This window comes from Rhipicephalus sanguineus, chromosome 3, assembly GCF_013339695.2.
Source record: "Rhipicephalus sanguineus isolate Rsan-2018 chromosome 3, BIME_Rsan_1.4, whole genome shotgun sequence".
Taxonomy (NCBI): Eukaryota; Metazoa; Arthropoda; class Arachnida; order Ixodida; family Ixodidae; genus Rhipicephalus; species Rhipicephalus sanguineus.
In genome coordinates, this window is record NC_051178.1 from 34,525,380 (window position 1) to 34,549,646 (window position 24,267).

Below are 24,267 nucleotides of genomic sequence, written 5' to 3' on the forward strand. Positions count from 1 at the left end.
TTAAATCTCAGTACACGCCCCTCAAGCATTTTCGCCATTCTCGCTTCCACCGAAAAAGCGGCCGCCGCAGCCAGGATTCGCGACCTTCGGTGCTCGACTGCTGACCTTCTGGTCAGCAGTCGAGCACCGTAAACACTAGACCATCGAGGAGCCCGAACTCTGAGCGTGCCTAATGTATCAGACATTAGAACATAAACACAAAAAATGAGAACGTTAAGGGCTCGTTTTGCTTTGTTAAGCAAAAAAAAAAAGAAAAACATATATACCCCATAAAAGTGGACGGGGGGATGACCGCCGCTGTAGCTCAGTTGGTAGATCATCGGACGCGTTATTCGAAGGTCGCAGGGTCGGTCCCTGCCAGCGGCAAGTTACCTTTTCGTCCACTTTGCTTTCTTCACATTTACATCATAATTACTACAAATAACATCCCCTATACATTCCTTGGTTTTTTTATCTGTTCGTTCTCATTAGAACTCGTTGTATTTCGCGACTGTCCTCCTTTCGCGTAACAACAGAGGACGGAGGCCTCTATAGGCTGGCTGACGTGGGAGTACAAGCATTAGTTGAAAGCCGCATTTCTCCAGGGTCTGTTGGACTATTTTTATAATCCGCGAGCGCGCTTCCTTGCGCTGCATCTTCGCCGAACTTACGGCGGCACCTGTAGTGCTTCAAGTGGAGACGAGGTCGTAGCTGCACGAGCTGGGGTTTGTCTATTATGCGTGTTTACGTCCAGAGAGCTGCTGAGTCGACATTTTCCACATCATAGCGCTGAAAACACAGGGACCAAGGAAGAGGTCCTGCAAAGAGGACGCAGCTTTTTGAACGAATACGAATTAACAACAGTCCAACATTTTGAAACATAAAAACCGCTTATGTAATTGAAGAGTGACCTGATTTTCAAGATGAGTTACCCAAAGGATCTTGGCTAAATGGCGAGAAAGTGACAACTTACCTGAAGAGGCGGATTCGTGCCTTTGGGAACGGAGTCTTCAACATTGTAATTTTAGTCATGACCATTTTTCTTTGGAGGACGACTCTTTGGAGGATGACTCTTTGGCACATTAATAAAGTGGGTGAGAAGCATAGTGACATCTGAAGAGTTTCCGTCGCTGGCTTAAAGTAATGCTTACCACCTTTATCACACATCGCAGTCGTCGTTATTTATTCTTCTCTGAACAACGTCCACACCGCGCCCCTCTTGCGATTGCTCGTCATTATGACATGACAAAGGAAACAGTATACACACCAAAATGTAATAATAACGTAATATAGCAAGCAAGGATCACGTGCACTTTGCCGACTGTTAACCAGCACACGACAGAAGAAAGGGGGGGGCGAGAGGAGGTGAATGCAGTAGGCTGTGAGCGATGAGAAGCGGTCAAGTGCATCTCTGCCTCGTCGGGGTGCGGCCGCCTCCTGCCAGGGCTAGAAGCCTTGAGCAGTGCTTGGAGATAGACGCCGTACGCGACGGAGACCAGGGCGAGTTCATTTCTGCCTCTATGGGATACGGCCGCCGCCGGTTTGGGCTCCTTCTACTAGCGTACAAATATGCGCTGCAGTGAAAAAGAGTAGCTGCGCTCGACTTCTGCGTCTCGGAATCGCTCGCCTCGCACTCATGCGCACCGGCTAAGTGGCGGTACTGGGGGTGGGGGTGTTGCCGTAATCGATTAATCGAAGAGTTTTAATCGATTAATTGGATTAACTGAAACACGGAGATCGATGACGACTAATCGATTAACAGTGCTCCTTTAATCGATTAATCGTTAATCGATTTTACCATCCCTACACACGCTACGCCGAAACAAAAGCCCTGCCCAAAGGCAGTGCCGCTGAGGTAGCCAAGTTCTTCGTTGAGAGCATCGTCCTTCGACACGGCGCCCCGGAGGTTCTCATCACCGACAGAGGTACGGCGTTTACGGCTGACCTAACTCAGGCGATCCTGGAATACAGCCACACAAGCCACCGCCGCACCACCGCGTACCACCCACAGACCAACGGCCTCACCGAGCGTCTAAATAAGACCATCGCCGACATGCTGGCCATGTACGTCGACGTCGAACACAAGACGTGGGATGCCATCCTTCCGTACGTGACCTTCGCGTACAACACGGCCGTACAGGAAACGACGCAGATGACGCCGTACAAGTTGGTCTACGGACGGAGCCCGGCAACGACGCTCGACGCCATGCTACCAAACGTGACCGACGAGGAAAACATCGACGTGACCACCTACCTACAGCGCGCCGAAGAAGCAGGACAGCTCGCCCGCCTACGTATCAAGAACCAGCAGACGACTGACAGCCGCCGCTACAACCTTCGACGACGCCACATGTAATACCAGCCCGGTGACCGTGTATGGGTATGGACGCCAATACGCCGACGAGGACTTCGTGAGAAGCTTCTTCGACGATACTTCGGACCGTACAGGGTACTTCGACGCCTCGGCGCACTCGACTATGAGGTTGTCCCTGACGGCATTACGAACTCTCAGCGGCGCCGTGCGCGACCTGAAGTCGTCCATGTCGTGCGCCTTAAGCCGTATTTTGCGCGTTAGCGAGCCTGGGGACTCTATTTTTGTCCTTTGTTATTGTGATTTATTTGTGTATGCACTTGTTTTTTTTTCTCTTCTATGTTCTTTCACAAGCATCGGGACGATGCTTTTTCAGAGGGGGGCAATGCCACGCCCACTTCTTGTCTTGTTTTGATGTATTCGGGTTTGACCGGCAGGGACGGTTATCAACGCTCGACGCTGTCGGCGAAGTAGTGTTCTAGAAGCGTCGCGATTGTAGTAGATCGGTTTGTTAAGATTGCGCCCCGCAGGCGAATGTTCCAGCTTTGTCTAGAGATTACGCCGCCACCAGCGATATCGCTGGAAAGTTCGATAGCGCCTGTATAAAAGCCGACGCGCTTGACTGCTTGTCAGTTGATCGACGAACGACGCCCTGTTCGCCGCTATCATTGTACAGCGTATATTGCTGTAGTTCCAGTTCTCATTTTCCGGCCACAAGTTCGGCCAAATAAACAGTTTCATCCTGCAAACGCCGACTGCTGCCTTCGTCGACGTCACGACCACGTGACAATATGTTTGATCGAACACTGTGTTTATGCCGCGCGGCGCTCAACGCCTTTGCTAGCTGAGCGCGCGCGGCGCGGTGCGCTAAACGTAAGCAGGCGACGGTAGACGCGACCCTGTGGCTCGCTAAGCCTGAACCCGCGGTAGTCTTCGGCTCCGGTGAGCATCGAGGCTACCACACTGCCCAACGTTCGGGAACCCGCTGTCGTCAGGCGGACCGCCCGGCTGTGTCCTTGTCTCGGCCGTCGCCGAGAAGCCTTGCTGCCGTTTGCCTCACGGCTGCTGCGCGAGGCTAGCTGACATGGCAGCTGCGCCCGGCTCTCTGCCGACGCCGGGACGCCTTGCAACCAATTTGGTTTGGCGTCAGGATTGCACGAGACCTCGCTGTCCCAGCGAGGTCTTTGATCATCCAGCCTGGAACTCGGGACCTCCGAACCACCACCGAAGCGGCGTTCGTCGGACTCGCGGGTCTGTCGTCGACTAGATCGACGAGCCGAAGGTGAGCCCGTTCCGGGCATGCGGACATTAAACAGGCCTCTTGCCTCGCACTCTGGCCAGCAACATTACGCGCCGCCTCCCCTCCGCGCCGTGGACGCTCTCCCGTGTGAGCATCACGAACACTCCTCTTAATTTCTGGTACCCCCTTCCGTAGCACCATATTGTATAGTATAGTGTATTTCAAGTGTACTGTGTTATTATTATTATTATTATTTTTTTTTACACACACAAACACTTTATTTGCCCTCGGCGGCACCCCAAACACACAGTACAGCGTCCGCTCCCGGGGCGCGGGGAGCAAAGGGCCCCCGCAGGCGGACGGAATACACCAAGGGGTTCCGCGAAGCACGTCGCAGCTGGCAATGGCGAGCTTTGACACGCCGCTCGGGAAAAGGTCCCTCGCGGCTATGCTGCACACCCTCGCGATGACCACTGGGCCTGGTCGCGAGGATTAGGGCAATCTCCGTACGCGTAAGCCTCCGGCAAGTGCGGCTCGGCGTGGTACGACCGCGCACGAGCACCAGGCATCGCTCTTTGGCTTCACGTACGAACCGGAGCTAACACTGAGGTAAACACGCCTGCAAGGATGCCGAGGCACCCAGGCAGGCTACAGTCCAGCGATTCCCAAAGGGGACGTTGGACCGGAAGGAAAATACGTGCTTACCCAGCGGCGTCCGAGGAGAGAGAGAGTTCGTCCCGGCCTGCCCGCGCGTCAGTCGCCGAATTTCGCGGCTTTCAGACCGCGCGCAGCCCCACCACGAGTGCCGGCGCGTAGCGCAAGATGGCGCCACTTGCCGTCGCGGGAGAACGGGAGAGGGAAAGGATTCGCAGAACGGCGAAATGCCCGCGCAGTGGCTTCGGGCGCGCCTCGGATCCCCACAACGTACGTAATTTAACCCCAAAATCAACAAGATTCTTCGTTATTACGAAGTTCCGTGAATGTTTCAGTATGGAAATCACTGAAGCTTACACCTATCATCATCTGCAGCAGATATGCACCGGGAAACCCGCTTCAACGGGTGCAGCCCCATCAACGTTGACATCAACACGAGCGTCACCAACCGGTCAAACTAGTCAAACCAAATCAAACAACGTCGTAGGCTTAGTCCCGCTGTTGCCGCTGTTCTCACCACGTTTCCAGTTGCTGTCATTTGGAGCTGCGAAGTTGAGATCGTGTTGTGCGGTCGCTTTTCTGGCAATGACTTCTCCTGGCCCCAGCGTTAAAAAAACCGACGCCAGTATTCGCTCAAGAAAAAAGTGGACATCCTGACAGAGCTGAATGCTGGAAAAAAGCAAGTGGACATATGCAGGGAGCATGATATCGCGCCGTCAACAGTGGCAACGATACTGAAGGATCGGGAGAAGATCGTGAAATTACATCGAGAATCACAGCTGGCTTCCTCAAGAAAACGCTTGCGGCTGGGCAACTAACAAACCGTAGACGACGGTGTCCTCACATGGTTTAAGGATGCCAGACAACACGGTGTGCCCTTGTCAGGCCCTATTGTTCAAGAAAAGGCGCGACAGTTCGCGCTCGCATTGGGCACCTCCGGCTTCGACGCAAGTGCCGGATGGCCCTATCGGTTCCGTTAAGGTGGCTAGAATGGGGTGGTGTGCTGAGCGCCGCGCGTTTCCCTTGCCAGAGAGAGTCCCTCTGCGCGCCGATGCCACCAGGGGCGCTGCTGCAGGGGGCGCGGGTACAGCCGCCGCTGTTGCAGTTTGCCCTTTGGAAGGCTATTACAAGGAAACGCGGCTTGATTTTTTTTCTTTTCACCATTTACGCGTTCTTTATTGCACACGAGTCATGCATTAGTGAGCTGTGGTGAAAATGCCCTATAAAACGAAGAGAACTGAACGCTGGTGCTTCGTTCCTGGCTGCTACGAAAACTCTGAAACCAAAGAACTGAATTGCGAAGAAATACAATGATAGTGATTAACAAAATGTATGTTCGTCCTATCCCGGTATAAGGCACCGTTTTCTTGTTGTTGTTCTTTTTCTCTGGCAACGCAGCTTAAAAAATGAAACCTCTAATACTATTAGAAAGGAATGATTTGCGCTTGTGCCTTGGACTTCTAATGTTCGTTGCAAACAACGTGTCAGATATGGAAGCGCGATTACCATGGTCTCTAATTAGATCAGAGACACCAACAGTTAAAACGTACATTTTTAAAGATATACAGTTCGCATCAGAGACAATCATTATATGTTTTCATTTAAAAACCTAGTTTATTCTTCGAAGCACATTGGTTGTGAGTGAACACCCCTCAGATTATATTCGCATTAGCGCTGCTAGAACTACTCAATGTAAAAATATAACATATTGGCTCTTCAAGTAAGCTCAGTTCGATCCTTCGCACACAATGTCGTGATATTTTTTTTTCTCCTAATGCTAAACAAATGCCATTTCTGTATTTAAATTACCAGTACGCAATTACAGTAAACTCTCGTTACAACGAAGTCGCTTTATTCGAATTATCGCTTTTATCGAAGTGTCACGTAGTCCCGACCCAAATGCATGTATTTTAGACCGGATTACTCGAAGCATGTTGATAGCTTGCTCTGCTTAATGCGAAGTAACAAGTTGCGGATGCGTATTCACGGCGGCGCTAAGAGCGGGCGAGCGACCGCCCAGGCCGCCGAAATGCCTGCGCGCTTTTTTCGTCCACGACCCGCGCCAAGCGGCCTTTTCTGCGCTGAGCGAGCAATGTTCGCGCTAGCGTTGCCGGGCTAAAGCGCGCCAGTGCAGACGGCGTGAGAGTCACCGCGGCGCTGATTCTTCGCCGCGTGAGAGTCTCCGCGGCGCGGATCTTACCTCCTCCTCCGCGCCCTACTCCGGTACGGAGGCGACCGCCGGAGGCACTCGCTCTTTGTAAACATGCTGGCTGCTTCCTGCTACGCCACTGGCTACGCCGGTGGTGTCACGTGACCAGTACAGAGCCAATGCCTTTGCGTGCTCCCTGGGTTTTTTCCATCCGTGTTTGGAACGCACTCGTGCACGTGTGTTGCTGTGTGAACCCGTGGCGTTGTGTGTATGCATCGTGTGTGCTTTTAGTGACCGTCAAGTGAAAATGACACCGCCGGTGCCCGCACGGAAGTGTCTGACATTGGAGCAGAAAGTTCAGCTGATACGTGAGGTGGAAAAAGGAGGCCGGCAGAAGTCTCAAATCGCAAGACAATTCGGAATACCGCCGTCAACATTATCAACTGTTCTGAAGAATAAGGATGCCGTACTGGACGGCTTCGAGAAGAGTTTCTCAGCCAAACGAAAGCGCAACCGTGATTCTATGTATCCTGAAGTGGAAAGAGCGCTTCTCGAATGGCTGAAAAACGCTAGAAGTGCAAACCTTCCTGTAAATGGGCCTGCATTGACCACAAAAGCCGAAGCCCTAGCCGCCCAAATGGGCAAGCAAGATTTTAAGTGCAGCAACGGCTGGCTTGAACGTTTCAAGAGACGGCACGGCGTGTCTTCAAAATCGATTGTTGGTGAGAGTGCAGCCGTGGACCGCGACGTCGTGGACGGATGGCACAAGCATCGGCTGAGCGCCCTACTTCAGCAGTATGAAGACAGAGACATTTACAACTTGGACGAGGCGGCATTCTTTTACAAAATATTGCCAAAGCGCACGTACACTACACCGGACGGAACCTCATCAGGATGCAAACAAAGCAAAGAACGCGTTACAGTGCTGTTCGGTGCTAACGCGACGGGGGAGGACAAGCTTCCTTTGCTGATACTAGGGAAGGCGGCAAAGCCCCGGTGCTTCCGCAACGCAATGATACCCAAAGATTGCATATACAGAAGCAACAGACGAGCTTGGATGACCGCAGCCGTTTTCGAAGAGTATGTGCGCCTGCTCGATCGAAAGTTTAGGGCAAAGCAAAGGCGTGTGCTTTTTGTTATCGACAATTGCCCTAGCCATGGCAAGATTGAAAATCTGCAAGCGATCACTTTGGAATTTCTACCAGCGAATACGACCGCGATATTGCAGCCCATGGACCAAGGCATTATTGAGACAACATGAAAGTTATACCGGAAGAGTCTTTTACAACGGATGCTCGTTGCGTACGATGCCAACAAGGGATACAGCATCAACTTACTTGGAGCAGTGCATTTACTATGCCATTCATGGAAAGAACTGGCACCTGCAAAGATTGCAAACTGCTTTGCACATGCCGGATTTTCCCGGTCGCATGCAGAAGACACTAATCACGACTGCGAGGACTGCGACGATCTCTACAAAGCTGTGAACAGCATCGTTGGCGGAGATCTGGAAGGCAACTTTGAATCATTTGCGATGGCTGACGCAGATGTACCCGTCGTTGTCCCAGCTACGGATGCCGAAATAGTCGACTTGCTTGGAGGCCCTGATGAGGAAGAAGAGCCGCTAGACGAACAGCCTCGCGAAACACCAAGAGTGGCACAAACGCAGGAGATCCTCCGTCTGTTGCGAAATAGAGTGGAGTGCGCGGGCGGCGACCACGACCTCATAATTCGCCTGAACAAACTGGAGCGGGCACTCCTCGCGCCCAGCTGAAGCACCCGACAAAGCCAGCTGACTGACTTTTTTGTGCGTGAATAAAGGTTTGTTTCAATGAATACCACTTCTGCGAAGTTGTCATGGCTAATTTAGCTGTACTTGCTGAGCTTTTATGGGGCAGTCGCGTATATCGAATTACCGCTTATATCGAATTTTTTTGCCGTCCCGTTGACTTCGTTATAACGAGGGTTTACTGTACCTTGCTCACATGACAATTAGCAATACAACTCATTATGTCAATAAAAAAACTGCGACTTATGCATCGGCGGAGGGTAAGGTTAGGACAACGTCACTAGACTAGTTTGCTAACCTAGTCTAGTAACGTTGGGTTAGGCATCATCTCTCGCTCTTTTCAGTGGTATTTTTCAATTCGACTTCCCAATCATACACCTAAGGCGCTTAGCCGTGCTCCCTATTGGGTTGTAGAAAGTAGCGCTTTTTTTTCTGTCTTCCTCTTATCATCCTATATATACACTTATATTAATTATAGAAATACTGGCTGTTGTTTTAGCAAGCTCCCGTCAAATGAACCAACAGCAGTTATAGTTACAGATTATCTTTCGGTATGTTCAGCACTTCCTATATATGGCAGCGAATTCAACACTCCTGGGCATGTTTCGTTATCTAATACCTGCAAACTTACAAAAAATTTGGTTGCTGAGGGTACTGGGCCACCGCGGATTGTATCTAAATGAAATGGTGGATTCATGAGCCTCAGTATCTCTATGTGGAGCTCTGATTCATAATTTACCAGATACGGCTTATGCGACAGCTTTAAGGTATAGAAATGCTTGTTTGCAAAGCGACACTGGCAAATTATCACTGGATAAATTTAAAAACTTCGTACATGTAAGGTATTGCTGGAATAAACAGCGGTGTGTTTCTTACAGCAGATTACGCGGTCAAATTCCACAAGTGAATTTTTATTTATATAATGCTGGTCTCATGGCGTCCCCGGCCATTGTGCAAATTTTGCAATCAATTGAAACAACGGACCACTTCCTTTTATTCTGTCGCCAATATTACAATTAGAAAAAAAAGGTACTTCGTAGCTCCACTTCAGAAGATATGATTAACAATAAGTTACTGTTCTTATATTCAGAAGGATGTCTGTTATGCTGTATTCGGTTATATAAATATGACGAAAAGATTACCGTGATGGTTTATTTTTATTTTCCTTTTCTTTGTTCCAAATCCATTTTGTCTAGATCGATCTTTCGCATTACTTCAGATCTAGATATTTACTACCGCGTCTCTTTCATAAATTCCATCTGACAGTATGACCGCTTGCTCATTTATCATTTTCATTTACTCGATGTTTACTTTTTAAGCTAACTTTCTAGTTACCCTTGGCTTCATATGTGTTTTTTAAAATTATCCATATTGTGTGTAACGAATTTTTTTCTTTCAAGGAAGTAACACCAATCGACATTTGCTGGTTGGTGCGCACCGCATGTCACTCCGATATATTCTTTCTCGCGTGCATTCCTTTACGAAAAACAGTAAAGAAGGAGAGGAAGATGAGAAGCATACGAACTTGAGCTTGTTGGTACACATTCATAGTAAAAAACAGCGCGAAAACTACAAGGACGAGACAGCGCTAGTCCTGTTTCATCTGCCTCGTCTTCGTAGTTTTCACGCTGTTTTTTACTAGGAGAGGAATATGTTACAGTGTGCCCTTTCTTACTGCACCCGCTGAAAGAGAAAAGGAAAAAGACGATTAACGCAGCAAACTGTTGCAAGCTAATAGTGCGAGACAGGTTTGCCGTACATGCCGTACATGAGCGGCGCTACGTGGCACGTCGTCTGCTCGACTCCCCGCGCCTCTGCGTACAGCGCCCCTTACGGCATCGGCGCGATTTGGGGACCGGTTTTCGCGGCCGTTTTTCACACCTCCCCATTCTAGCCACCCTAGTTCCGGCAAAGGAATGGCATCATGTGGCAAGTCGCGTGCGGGGAAGAAAAGGCAGCCGATGCCGAAAGTGCGACTGCCTGGCGGAACGAGCGCTTTCCTCGAGTCGTTTACTTCAGACGACGTTTTCAACGCCGACTGTTATCAGCTGTTACCTGATAAGACAATGAACTTTAAAGGTGAGAGAAATGCAAAGGCGGAAAAATATCACGTCTTCGCGTGTCAGTGCTCTCCTGCTGCAACGGCACAGGCATGGAAAAACTCGAGCCTCTTGTTATTGGCAAGTCCGCCAAGCCTCGCTGCTTCAAAAACGTTGTCTCATTGCCTTGCGACTATCGGGCAAATAAGAAAGCGTGGATGACGCGGGAACTGTTCACGCAGTGGCTGCTGCAGTTCGACAACACAATGAAGAAGAAACAAAAGAAGGTTCTTGTAATCGTTGATAACTGCTTGGCACATATGGTGAAGGTGCATTTGAGCAATATGCAGCTTGAATTTCTGCCCCCAAATTGTACGTCTTTGCGCCAACCTTTAGACCAGGGCATAATAAGATGTGTGAAGGCTGAATTTCGGAAGCGCCTTCTCATTAACATACGACTGAAGCTGCCCACGGAGGTCAACATCCGTCAAGCCGCAGAAATGCTGACAGGGTCGTGGTGGAACGTCAAGGCAAGCACCATTAACAACTGCTGGCGAAAGGCAGGTCTTCTCGAGACTTCGCTAACGCCGCAAGACTGCGAGCCTACGCCACGAGACTGCGATGACAAAGTGGAGCTCGACCCAGAGCTTTGGAATGAGCTTACCGAGACGCTCCCGGTAGGCACTGCGGTAACCTATGAGTATTACGTAGACAGTGACTGCGCAGCGGCTACGTCCGCAGAGCTCACCTGCGAAGAAATCGTGAGTCAAGTGCGTGAGCAAGATTGCTGTAGCAGTGACGAAGACGAAGCTGGAGATGCAGAGTCTAGGACAACGGAAGAGACTATTTCCAGCTCGGATGTTGTGGTGTTCCTTGAGAAGACCCGATCGTACCTTGGGTGCTGCAAGGATTTACCCGAAGACATCCTTAGGAAGGTTACGGATGTGGAGGCATACATGCACCAGCGCCTTCTTTCTACTTGCCAGAAGAAGATAACCGACTTTTTTAAGCAGTAAATTGTTTCCACTCGATGCCCAGTGTTTTCGTTCATTGTTTACGCCCCAACACGTGCACCTTCTGCAAAGGTACGTTATTTTCGCTGTTGTGTTACATTACCGAGATCATTTTTCAGTACTACGATATTTCAGAATAACGAATTAAATTCGGCGGTCCCGCGAAGTTCGTTGTAACGAGATTCTACTGTAACTACAAAATGCCGGTAACGTGTGCAGGCCCTTACACACTCATCTGACGTTTTTATGCCCCGATTTCCTACTATCAAAGCAGATGCAAGCAAGGAGTTCTAGCCTCCAACATGGCGCCTCCAACATGGCGCCGAATCGGTAGATTCATCAAACCTCCAACAGATGGCAGCACTTTTGCATAAGGTCTATGGGAATGGCGATTAGCCCCTCCACATGTATTCATCCGCGTCGTGTCGTCTGTTCTGCATCTCCCAAGCATCTATGCACACGCATAGGGCAAGTAAAGCGAACAGACGACATCACTGGGGAAAAAAATGGCTGCACCCATCGCAGCTGGTGCGCTCCACTTCGAATTTATCAAGTCATCATCGCACGCTTTGTGACCCGTAAGCTACAAACTGACGGTTGTGTTTACTTTAGATTAATGTGCTGACGCTTCGACAGCAATGTATTCATGACAGTATTGCGCTAATTCCAAGAACCATTATCAAATTCTCAACGCATTAAGCTTAGCAGGCATGGCTGAACAAACAGCTATCTCGCAGATAACGACAAAATGTACTTGGTGCTTTGTCCTTCGCATGAGATGGCACAAAGCGATGGCTAATTTCACCATTTATTTGTTGCTGCCCGTGGAGTGGGCGAATAGCAAGTGCAAGTTCGGATGGAAGCGGGCGGTTGCGTCTGCATGGGCGCTGCCATGTTGATCTGTAACCACAGTTACCGGCGGTTAGTGATACAGCAATTAAAGGCAAATGACATCAGTGCGAGGAAGTACAAACATATCACGCATCGATGTGACATAACACGTGCCAAACAAGTGCAAATGTCTCAACTCTGCCAATTGTCAGGTAATTATAGCTGGAACTATCTTTTGCTGCGTAAACGTGTGGCTTGCTTACGCCCCGTAGCCTTGGTAGTGCTGAACGGTTGCGGTGAGATGAAGTAGAGTCACAGTAGATGACGCACGGAGCAACCGCCGGAGAAGGGCACCATGTCATTGCGCGCAGCAGCCAATAGCAGCCTTGCGTCCCCCCCGCTCCCTTGAGGAGTGCGAGCTTAGTCCAATCACAGCTTGAGACGCGGGAAACTCAAAGACCCCTGTGAGGCCCCAATCATAAGTGAATCATGCTTTGGCCGCGCTACCACCACTACCGCTGAAGGGGGTGAAAAAATGCGCAGGAATTCAGGAACAAAACAAAACCAAGGTGGTGCCGATCACCTGAACAGCGCAGGAGCGATGCTCGCTCGAAGTTGGGCTTGTTTTGGTGCTTGTTTGGCCGGTGCAGCAGCTACCGCTGCTTGTTATTATCCGTTTTGACGAACCTTTGCAATGTATTAGGGGTTCATATTTACAGGAAAGATAGCTTGTGATACGTGCAGCCCAAATACAGTAGAACCTCGTTGATACGTTCCCGCTTGATACGATTTCCCGGTTCCTACGCTCGAAATCGCGAAAATTAAAAACAACCCAATACAGCTGTGTGTAATATGTTCCGGTTAATACGTTCCCGGAAAATACGATTATTCGGCAGCAACGTTCAGCACCGCGGAAAACTGGGGTCGTATGATACGTTTTGTACTCGGAAACTCTCATTCAGGTGTGCAAAAAAGGCCCTCTCGGCGACGGCAGCTTCTCCGCAGTGCCTTTCCCCCCTCCGTGCTTTCTCTGCTTTGCTCAATTGACCCCTCCGCGTCTCTTCCGAATTGCTCGATCGCCGCTCTCTGTCAACCACACACCGACCTGAAGGCAGGCGGCGACGCTGGCCGTCACAATCTTCGAACGGCTTGCCGCGGAAACGCACATGCCGCCGTCGCATCGCCACCGCTGCACAACACGCCGCGACCCGTAACCATAGCAACGCTGCCATTGTGCCTAGTCAATATGGCCGATAATTTTCCGTTCACTTTTCTCCCGGAGCGCAGTCGTTTTTGGGTTGCTCCACCCGGCGCAATTCCAGTCGGCGTTCGTATTACTCTAGCTGGGCAGTTCTGCCTACCAGCGGGTCGTCAGAAGCTGACAGAAAAGATTTGTTCTGGAAGATATCTAGGAGGTTTCTGGTTATCAGACGCCAAAACGAGACGATGTGCGCTCGCCGCCATCTTTGTGAGGACTCGACAGATCGCAGTGCGGGCGCTTGGCGACTTCACCTTCGGTTGCCATTACGCCGGGCGTTATCTTTTAAAGCCCGTTCCGCCGTGCGAGATGGTGCGATTACGAGTGGCGGCGAACATACCAGCGCATGTCTCAAGTTAAGACAGAACGCAAACTGATCAGCGCGAGTGTGCGACGTAGTATGCAATAGCCGCGAACAGCTGTCGCTTTCGGGGACGCTTATCACTCTCGCGAGATATCGCATATTGTGTTGTACCGCGATTGTTACGTGCACTGCGAAGAGTTGAGCTTGTTAAGCCTTTAGAGGGGCGGCAGTTTTCTCCACGGACGGGGCGAGTCACGCGTGATCTTTCGAATGTACGTGATCGTATCCCAAATGCGTATGCTCGAGAATATCACTTCTGCTCTTCGGCAAACCTAGCCCCATATTTCTAAGCGGCAATGCAGAAAGAACCGACGCTCATGCGGCGCAAAGTTTCGTCTGCTGACATGGCGGTAGCGTTTCTTTACGTTTACGCTGGTTGTCTCAGAGTTTGATTTTGCAATATTCGGGTTGTCTCGGGATTTCAATACACGTGACCACGACGTTATTTTCGGAACTAGCTGGCTGACCTCTGGCGGCCAGCGAGATGCCAGGAGTTCGAAAATCGAAGAGTCCCTCCATGTTTTTTGAGAAATAAATGTTTTTTGTCCTTGCACCTCAATATGGGCTTGTCAGCCTCAATTTTTACTGGATTCGGATCGTACGTTTTCCCGGATCATACGTTTATTTTCCGCGTTTTTTTCGGAAACGTATCAACGAGGTTCTACTGTATACGGTTTTTTGAAAATCGAGTTTTTCGCAATTTTTCTGTTTTTAAAGGCCTGTCAGCGTCTCCCCTTAAGCGAGTGACGCCGATATACTTATTTTCCGGAAGTTTGAATATTTCGAAGCGTAAAATTCCTGTGCAAATTGAGTTGCAAACACTATTAGAAAAATATTTAAAAGTTTGAATATTCGCACATCCTTGGTAATATTGCTTAAGGGGAAGGGGGGTCTGTAGGGACTGTCAGCCCCTTCCCCTCTTGCAAACGAGGAGGAAATGACGTTTGACAATTGTCACTTGCAGAAACCATATGCATCATTCGCACCTTGTCACTAATTCTTCTATACAGTGCACATGTTATGTGTTTGGTCAAGCCTGGACGTGACATTTTGTGTAAACTGCCTGATTGATGGTCGCTGTCTGTCTGTCTTATCCATTAGTTTTTATCTATCAGTTTGTGTCTTCCTTTTTCTGGTGTTCCGTCTTTCACGCTGTTTTCTTTCCGCTATGTCTTATCTTCTTCTTTATGTGTAAGCAGCATTTCCTGGTCACACATTAAGAAGAATATGCTCTAAAATGTTGTGGAATTACTGCTTTACTACTGCAAGTGATCCCAAACACCTTTATGCCTGCTCCAAAGCTGCTCCGAAACATGAATTTTTCAGCTCCGTACCTGCTTCTATTTCCTTCTGTTCCAAATCTGCTTCATAACAACTTTTTTTTAAGTTCCAAAAATTACCCCAGATCCTGAGCTGGCTGGTGATATAAAAATGCAAATGTTCAGCAGAAGCGACAAACCAAAACTTTGAAATTCGAGTGAATTAAGCTGAAGTTTAAATGATCAGCTTGAGTTATTGCGAGCCTAGTGCACTACTTGATACACTCCTGAGAGAGGGAAGTGTTGTGCGCAGGTTGTGCAACGAAGCTCCAACTCCACCTCGGCGGGTGCATCAGCAGACGTACCGGGAGTTCAAGGAAGCCCTGAGGCTGCAGCGTATGGGTCTCACACCAACTACCAATCACGTGCCTCCTGGGCATCAGCAGCAGCAGCAGCAGCAGCAACCACTCAACAGGATTGGCCCGGTCAGTGGAGTGAGGTAGCAGTCACCCCGTTGGTGATATGTTGAACTATGCAACACAATAAACCAGCAATAAGCAGAGGGAATGAAAAGACAAAAATGCAACACGAAAAAGAAGCTTATTGTAGTAGTGGAGCAATGTCAGGGAATTCAATCTGCAGAGCAAATTAGTAGGCTTGTGAGAATACGAATTCTTTCAAGTTAAAGCCAGTAGAAATAGTAATTAGTGTCAACAGGGGTGTTCGAGTATTCAAAGTTTCGAATATAAATGGAATATTTCTTTATTCAAAGCATATTCGATTTGAAAAATGCTCATTCGATCCTGGTAGACAGCATTCAACTGTATACGTTGAAAATGAAACCAGAATAAAGAAGCAAATAAACATACGTAAAAAGTTTCCAAAAGCAGTAATTTTCTAGATGGTGACATGCATGAAAAACGTCTGAAGTAAATCACTGCATAAATTTGACTCACATCTGACAGGTAATCAATGGTAATGACACTATTCAGGGCAGCTGTTTTAGACATAATTTTTAGCACCAGTTTGTGATCCTTCAATTAAGCAATACTATTTCAGTATAATTAAATACTATATTGGGCAGTCCTGTTAGATGTCTTGCATTGGAAGTTCTCCGTACTCTCTCAACCCCGGTATCTTTATGGCAAGTCTGGGACCACAGACGCACACGCACACAAAGTCCTCTGCGGCTACACTGCCGACCTCTAAAGCAGTACCGCACTAGAAGACACACGGACTACTTTAGTCTTTGACATAGTCCAGGTGGGCTGAGGTTTATGCACCTTCTGTGGGCGGTTTCACCCAGACCGCGAAGAAAAACTTTGAGGATTGCAGCTGTCGGAAGCAGACTTTGAAGTCCCATTCCCATGTCTTCTCTCCGTGTTGGGATTTTGCACAGTTACCAACTGGGTGGAAGAATGCGAAGGACTCTCCTTCCGAGGTCTGAAGTGACGATCCTGGGCTGCAGGCCCATTGAAGCTGTGCTTCAGCAGGTGCAGAGTCGCACTGGACAGCAGGGCCATCGCTGTTGTCGACAATGACGTCGTCGTTCTCGAGCCAGCGCAGCTTACTGGCCACCTGTTGCCATAGCACCAGAGGCAGCCGACGCAGCTTGGCGGGCACTGGCACGATGTCCTGCAGCCTCTTGACCCGGTGGACGTAGTCTTTGACACGTCTCAGGGCCCCGCCAGCCAGGTGCTCGAACCCTCGAGGTACAGCTGCAGGAAGCTGCGAAGAAGGTGGTGTAGCAAGATGACACGTCAACATTGCACCATCTATCTGAAGTTCCAATTGCTGGATGGTGTCGAGCTCCAGCAGCGAAGTCCCGTACGCTGTCACGTAGAATGTGACGTAGGCCCGCTTCCGTCAGTGCTGCATGTCCGTGCGGTAGTAGCCCAGGACTGGTATGCTATGCTTGGAAAAATTCTGCAGCTGAGTGGACGTTTAGAGCAGCCAATGCTTCGAAGCGAAGAGCCTGTCGAAGTCCTTCTTCATCATTAATGATGTGGTGGCTCCAGTACCCACCAACAGCAACATGTGAATGTGTTCTCCAATGACAACAGCATTGCGTAAGTCCTTTGGGCTTGTCGGTGCAACTTGCAAGAAAAGAACTGTAGCAGTTCGGAAGCCTGCGTCGTGAACTGGGGCAATATCGTGGATCGACGCTTGCTGTTTACGGCAAACCGCCGCGAAGTGCCCTTTGATATTGCAGAAATAGCATATCTTCTTCTTGGCTTGACAATTTCTCGCCGAAGCTAAATGGCCTAACTGGCCGCACCGGAAACATAGACCTGCTTGAGGCTTGGGAGCAAGCTGTGCTACATGCTGGCAGCGAGCGCCGTCCTGCAGACTCTCTGTCAAGCCCGCGTAGCAATCTTGGACGTGGCCGTCTCGGCCAGCCGGCCTGAGGGGGATGCCGCTGCCATGTTGACTCGAATGCGGAGCCGGCGAAGCTGCCAACCCGGCATCTTGGGCTGCTGTGACGCGCTGGATGCTACCGCCGTCACCAGAGAGCGAGTCGAGTAGCCGCTCGTTTCCTTCGAACGCCGCGTTAGCTTTATGAGGCGCCCCCAAGTCTCGTCCAGCTTCGAACGCCTTTTGCAGCCTGAGGGCTTCCCCGTAGGACAGCAGTTTGGCCCTAACATATGCATTGGTGACCCCGTGAATTATATGGTCACTTATTCTGTCGTCGTATGTCGCTCCGAACTTGCACAACGGGCCTTTGTCCTTGAGGGCCATGATAAATTCGAGAAATGTTTTGGCAGGCAGTTGCTTGCGGCTTGAAAAAAGGTGCAGCTTGGCTAACACGTTGGCTGTCTCAGTGAAAAGCCCGTTCAAAAACTGGAGCAACGTGTCATACTCCGTTGTCGTCACCGCTTCTGTCTTCGGCACCGTGGTCGAACCCGACGCCGTAACGGTGCCATCCGCCTGCGCTTCAAGCTCCTCTTGAGCGGTGAAGTACCTTCTTTGTCCTTCAATGCCGAGTGCGCTGACGCACGCCGCTCGTCACTGGCTGCCTTCAGGTGAACCAGGAAAATTTTTTTCCATATATGCTAGGGAATGGGAGGCTTGCTGGGAACGTCGAGGAACAGAGGAAGGTTTGCAAACAGAGCAGCAATGCATGCAGGTAGTAGGGCAGTAGGCCTAAGCAGAATGAAAAGTGGCGTTTTTCAGTGAGCCGAGGCAGGAACGAAGGAAATTCAGGCCAACGTCCTTGTAGCATGCAGGAAGTCAAAGCACCAACGCGCAGCAGAAAATGTGACTTGTAGCGTAAATGTCACTTATGTCGTGCTCTTCTTGGCGTCACCTGTAGAACCGGGTTCAGTACCTCGTCGCCATGTGTTATCTCGACGCCATGTCTTGTATGGGAGAGTCTATTTGCACTTCAACAGCTCGGGGTCACGTGACAAAAATTGCAACGTCACATATGACGTCATTGGTTAAAGCAATCGGCTTGAACTGGCTATGTCTTATTGTGACTACGTCTTGTCAAGCGACTCTGAGGTCACATGATAAAAAAAAAGTAAGGCGCGTTTTGTTGTCATCATGGTTTGCGTGTACGATGTTTTTGGATTCAAGTATATTACATTCTTGTGGTTGTCATCCACTCTGCGTAGTTCGTTGGTGGCTTGATTATGGTAGATATTGATAGTTCGTCATCTCTAAGCGATGAAGCAATTGTACGATCGCTCCTCCTGTGCTTTGAAAGGGGCGAACGCAACTAGTGTGGGTACGTGAAGACAGATCAAGAATTGGAACACTTAGAGCCCCGGGCCAAATTCACTTACGGTCCAAATTCACCCGGGCCAAATTCACTTATGTTCTTCTGCTTCTTCCATTAGTTTGCTACATTGCACCCTGGTACCCCGTTTTATTTTGCACCTCTTCACCCCACGTCGTAACTCGACCAAAGAATAATATTTGTTGGGGTTTAAAGCCCCAAGAGCAGATAAGATTACGAGGGACGCTGTAGTGGAGAGCTGCGGTAATTTTGACCACCTGGGGTTCTTTACTGCACACCTAAATCTCAGCGCATGGGTCTCAAACATATTTGCGTCCATCGAAAATGCTACCGCCGCGGATTCCGTCCCACAACCAAGGGTGTGTTGAGTCGGGTGTGTTGCTGTGCGGGTACGTAACGTAGTACAGTACAGGTCACTGGTCAGCTCATTTGTCTAAAACACCGAAAAGGCGCGCTCCGGACTGCACTGACGATGTTTTCTGATTACAACTGGTTTGAAAGAGCCCATATTCTCGCGTGCAAAGCCGCTAAGGTTAAATGCTTAAGTGTGGGCTGTCAACTAGTTAACGGTATACATGGTGCCAGAGAGCAGTGGCGTAAATAATGGGGAGGTCAGGGGGGTCCTGACCCCCCTTGTGGTCGGGCTGGGGGGGACACCCCTTGCAAGTGACCCTTCTTGAGATTTAGCTTTCGAACATCACATTTTAATTACTTGACAGTTAAATATAGCGCACTAGGCTATACAGCACAGTTCATTACATTACTAGGCTATTCCCTAAAAGGTATACACGATGGTGAATGGAGCTGAAGTTAAACAAAAGCTATACCTTAATGTGCTAGCATTTGCGCTTGATTGTTTAATCCAAATGGCATATTTACTAGAAGTATGCCAGAGCCCATTTATGAGTTATTCTATGATGTAAATAAACATCTGTTAAGTTTTTTTTCAACGCCGGTCTCTCTGCTTTGAAGCTTCACTTCGCCAACGTACGTTTCTACTAATGGCTGCTCATTGTTGTTAGATTAAGCTCCCTGGCCCGGCACCGAGGCCTGTGCTTGCTTTATTTATTTTATTTCAAGGCATGGCTTTAATTTTTACATAATTAAGAATAACACCTATATTTCCAAAAAAATCAGAATGGCTGCCATGGCAGGATGTGTCTTCCCCTTGTGATTTTTCTGGATTTATGCCACTGCCAGAGAGTGCTGGAATGTGCCATTCCGGCGTTCTAGACAAGTTTCTTGACCTCATTAATAGTTCTCAGCCCACAATCTATCCACAGTACACGATCAGTTCTCATTAATATTGTGTCTAACAAGGAAAAACGATCCCTTATAATTTCCACTTGATCTCTGTAGGTTGCAGATGAAACTTAACAGTCGACTGTTCACTGGTTACTTCTTCAGAAAATGAGAAGCGGCTATCTGTGTAACGCTGCGAGGCTCAACCGAATGGCCATCGGGAGGACTTCGAGCTGTACACCTGTAGGCTTCAGTAGATTCCTTCGATGTAAAGCATATGGCACTAACAGTGGTAGCAGCAAATGCCGGCAATCATACCTGTTCCTTGCGGCACGCTATTGCGTGCTCTGGCGTTCATAGCGCCACACAACTAAGGAGCCTACATGACCGGCCGTTCATGTAGGCTCCCTACACACAACCTGTGACACAACACACTTGGCACTCCCCTCGACAGCACTCGTTACTCTCATACCTACGCAACGACACATGACAATTAAGTCCATGAGCGGAACAGTGGAGTGACTTCGATTACGCGGGCCTCCTTCGCCGGGCTCTTTAATCCGCCAAGGCACGCAGCGTGGAAGCGTGGATGACGATCACAAGAATTAAGATAACTTGAGAACTCGTGACGCGAACCATGATGGCAACAAAACGCGCCTTCCTTTTTTTTTTTTTATTGCGTGACCTCAGAGTCGCCAGTTCAGGCCGATCGCTTTAAGCAATGTCATATGTAACGTTGCAACTTGGGGCCATGTGATCCCGAGCTGTTGAGGTTATGCAAATAGACAGGATAGGCAGGAGCACGGCGTAGCCCGTATATGGCTGACGGAGAGGCCCAGCGACGGAAGGGCGCGCAGAGAGGCGACACGGACGCGGTGAATTCGGGCGAGACTGGAGTTTGTTCTCCAAGGTTTATTGCACAACATTTTAAATGAAGGGGGAAGAGGTGATTGGTCGGCGTGACACGGGTCACATGACTTGCGTGGCCACGCCGGGTTGGCTCAAGAATTCAAAAAAGAGAACACCAGCGGAGACCTGGCTCCATCTTGCAGCACTACCAGAAAACACAGCACAAGGTGGTCTGTTAACATGACACCAGGGGTCGCACGACACAACAGTGTTGCAGATGCAAGCCGTCATTTTCATGGACGATGCGAGTCGCCCCTCTCAGACTGTAACCACTGCAAAGCATTTTAAACCGTACATTTGCTACCCCTACCGATAAGGCAGATAGTGCCCGTTAGGCCTTGCTGCAGGTTCGACTTGGCATGCCACCCTGGGAAGCTTGCCTTAGACATCATGAGATTGGGCGCAAATGAAATTGCACTCACGAGCTGAACCAAGGGCAGCATGCGTGAAACCTAGTTTGGGTTTGTGGTCGGAAGAACAGCCATGCCAACTATCCTGCATAAGCCTTCCAAGCTTACAAGTCTGCCTGCTGGTGACAAAGGCGAAAACGCGCATCGCAAAGCCTTTGTATTTGCGAAACACCACCTACACTGATGGTGGAATTGATGGTGGAATCACACGCATGATAGCTGCTCTCTGCGAAGACATAACTATTTTCCAGACAAAAACCGAAAAGCCAAACATAGGTACTGTGCACTTGACACAGAAGCGAGCGCACGTTCGGTGCGGAGCGCGCACCCAGAATGCCCAAGCACCCGAAGCATTGGCTTCACCAGCGCCCAGGCAACCCCTTCCTCACACAGCGTGACCGTGATGCAGCCGTTTTTTTTCCCTTTTTTTCCTCTCTCTGCTCCTCGTTAGTTCAGCCTACGTCCTCTCCTCCTACTTTACGCCTTCACCCCACTGTCTCTTTAACCTCCACACCTCCATTGAAAAGTGCACTCAGTAACTCGCTTCTATGAGCCACATTATAACTGATCTCGGGGGCTGCGCAGTACAGGATGAACAGGAGTAAGAAAAGACTGTTATTGCCGGTTCTGCGCTGCAGCTGCAGTGACAAAATATCTGTGCACAATGTGCTTTGTCTCACATTTTGGGGCACCGACGCGCAATATTGCTAGCCGCTCCTCTGCCGAGCAGTCGCTGCGCCACCAGCTAGCCTGGCCGTGGGATCCGCTGCTGATGCGTAAAATGCCTATTCGTGGTTCCAAGGAGCCAACGGGCGTTGTGAGTCGTTGCTTGTGGTGAAGCACATTGCGGCTTGTTCGCTTTTGCATATCCGCTAGCTTGATGTCATTGTCCACAAAGTTCAGATTCATCCTGTACATCGGTGCCGTGAGTGCAGTTAGGCCTAGCCACAACTCCAAGCAGTAAGCTCAGTCGCTATGTGCATTGCTGCGGTGCCCGCTGTTTCAAAGTACGTCATGTTCAGGCACGAGTACAAAGAGTCATCTGGCAATGGTCTTCAGCACGAGGTCTGAAGTGTAGATGAGCAGGATCTCCAACCGTGATTCCAACAAGTCAACACATGAATCATTCTGAGACAAGAGCCTGCGACGTTCGCAGTTAGCACGTCACGCTATTGAAGTCTGACGATTGAGCTTCCACTTGCAGCTGCCAAATCGAAGTGTAATTATATTCTGAACAATCGTCCACCTGTGAACACAGGACGAGTACTAAAGCATCACTAAGTAGTGCTATTTTCGACAGCTGTGACATCGCGACGCATAAGCAGGAGACAACGCTATACCTGAATGAGCATCAGACCAATGGTAAGGCTGGCTGGAGAAACATTGTGGACACAGCCTATCAGATGCCTCACAACGACCTTCAAACATTTATTTTTTATACACTTGTCTATGAATGGAGGAGCTAGCTGAGGTGGGTAATTTGAAGACTGAGAAATGCTCTTTCCGATGAGCCGAAGATTGCGGCGCCCGGTTGTGCCGTTGCGGAGCTATATATGTATATATAACATATATATGTTTTTTTAAGCAGTTTTTTTGCGATTTCTGAAATAATTTTTGCCACCTCGATAGGTGCAACAATGCCCACTTTTTCCAGCAGCGTTTGTGTGGCTTGTTCCCTTGCAGGAGGAAGAGTTCAGGGCTCGGCACGAGGCCATAGTACATCAGCAGCGACTGGAAGCTGCCTGGGCTCAGCAACGATTGCATCGGCCACCCTCTCCCCCTAGCCTGCCATCATCACCCTTGCTGGTGCGCAACATCTCATTTGCTTGGGCACAGGCTCATTGATCAGTTAATGCACTCATCCATCGTGTGTCACTGTCGAAGACTCGGCACAAGGACCATCAGGAGCTCAGAAACAAAAGAGGAGGAGGTTTAGGTGGTATAAATATGCTCAGGATAGTCAAAAACATCAGTATTGTTATGTGGTCGTGACAAAGACGAAGTGCTTTATTGGCCAGACTTGGGCTCAGGAAATGAAAAGTCAAAGTACAAGCAATACACACTGTACACTGATAGCGGTGATCACAGTCGTCAGCCATCGGTTATCTGCTCGTCTGTGAAATTCATCACCTTTTATACATGCCTTATTGAACCTTGCAGCATTATTGCTAGTGCTCGCGTTAGCTCTAGAACAGTGGTTCTGAAATGGGGGTTGGCTCTGCAAGGTCATTTTTGGGGTCCGCAAAACCCATGTCCGAAAAAAAAAAATGCCGCGGTTTTCGAAGGCGCACTTACGTCCCGGGACAGCATCGCCTTCTGATTTTTGGTGTGCTTCACAGCGGAACGTGTTTACGTTACGGCGGAGCTGACTTATGTTTCTCCTCCGTGAGATGGTTGTAAAGCTTTTGCTGCAGTTTTCTACAACATATGCATGCAAACATGCTTTTAAGGTATGAGGCCAAGTTGAAAATGCGAATTTTTTTTTTCAAAATGTCATTTTTTTGTTTTTGGTCATGTTAAATGCGCAATTTATCACCCATCATTTTGCTGCATATAGCTTCTGTCTATGCAGTTTCTTGCAAAAGATACAGTTAAACCTGCCTATAACGAACCTCCGTACAACGAATTCCTCGATATTACGAAGTTTTTCTATTCCCCACCATTACTCTATAGAAGCACATGTATTTGCGACCTCTGTGTAACAAAGTGGCAGTGGGAGATGCCCTTGTTATAATGAATTTTCGCTGCCGACAGCCTAGGGATTTTGCCCTGAATTTTGTCATTTTGGCACAAGCAGGAGCCGCATGCATCTTCTGCGGTTGCCCCGCCGATGAGCGCATGAAGCGGCGGTGGCGCACATGGCGCGCTCGAAGTCCCAGCAACTGCAAGGCGAGAGCAAGCGCTCATTTCTGCGTGCGAATGTGCGTAAAGCTGCCACGGGCACATGCGTGACTTTCTTGAAAAAAAAAAAGAGAGAGAGAGAAAGAAAATTGCTTTTGCGTTGGCAGCACCACTGTTCGGTTGTTGCAGTAGTCTCTGAACTGCACTTCATTGACGTGACACCAGGTGACACCACTA

At 49.3% G+C, this 24,267-nt stretch overlaps 1 protein-coding gene across 3 annotated transcripts in view; it reads left to right on the top strand.

Moving 5' to 3' along the window:
• Nucleotides 1-24,267, top strand: part of LOC119386545 (leucine-rich repeat and calponin homology domain-containing protein) — a 189,168-nt gene that overhangs the window by 75,945 nt on the left and 88,956 nt on the right. For all 3 annotated transcript variants that reach the window (XM_037653821.2, XM_037653822.2, XM_037653823.2), the window contains 2 exons: nucleotides 15,200-15,371; nucleotides 22,873-22,995. In XM_037653821.2, the coding sequence (XP_037509749.1) occupies nucleotides 15,200-15,371; nucleotides 22,873-22,995 (295 nt within the window). The remainder of the gene's footprint in view (nucleotides 1-15,199; nucleotides 15,372-22,872; nucleotides 22,996-24,267) is intronic.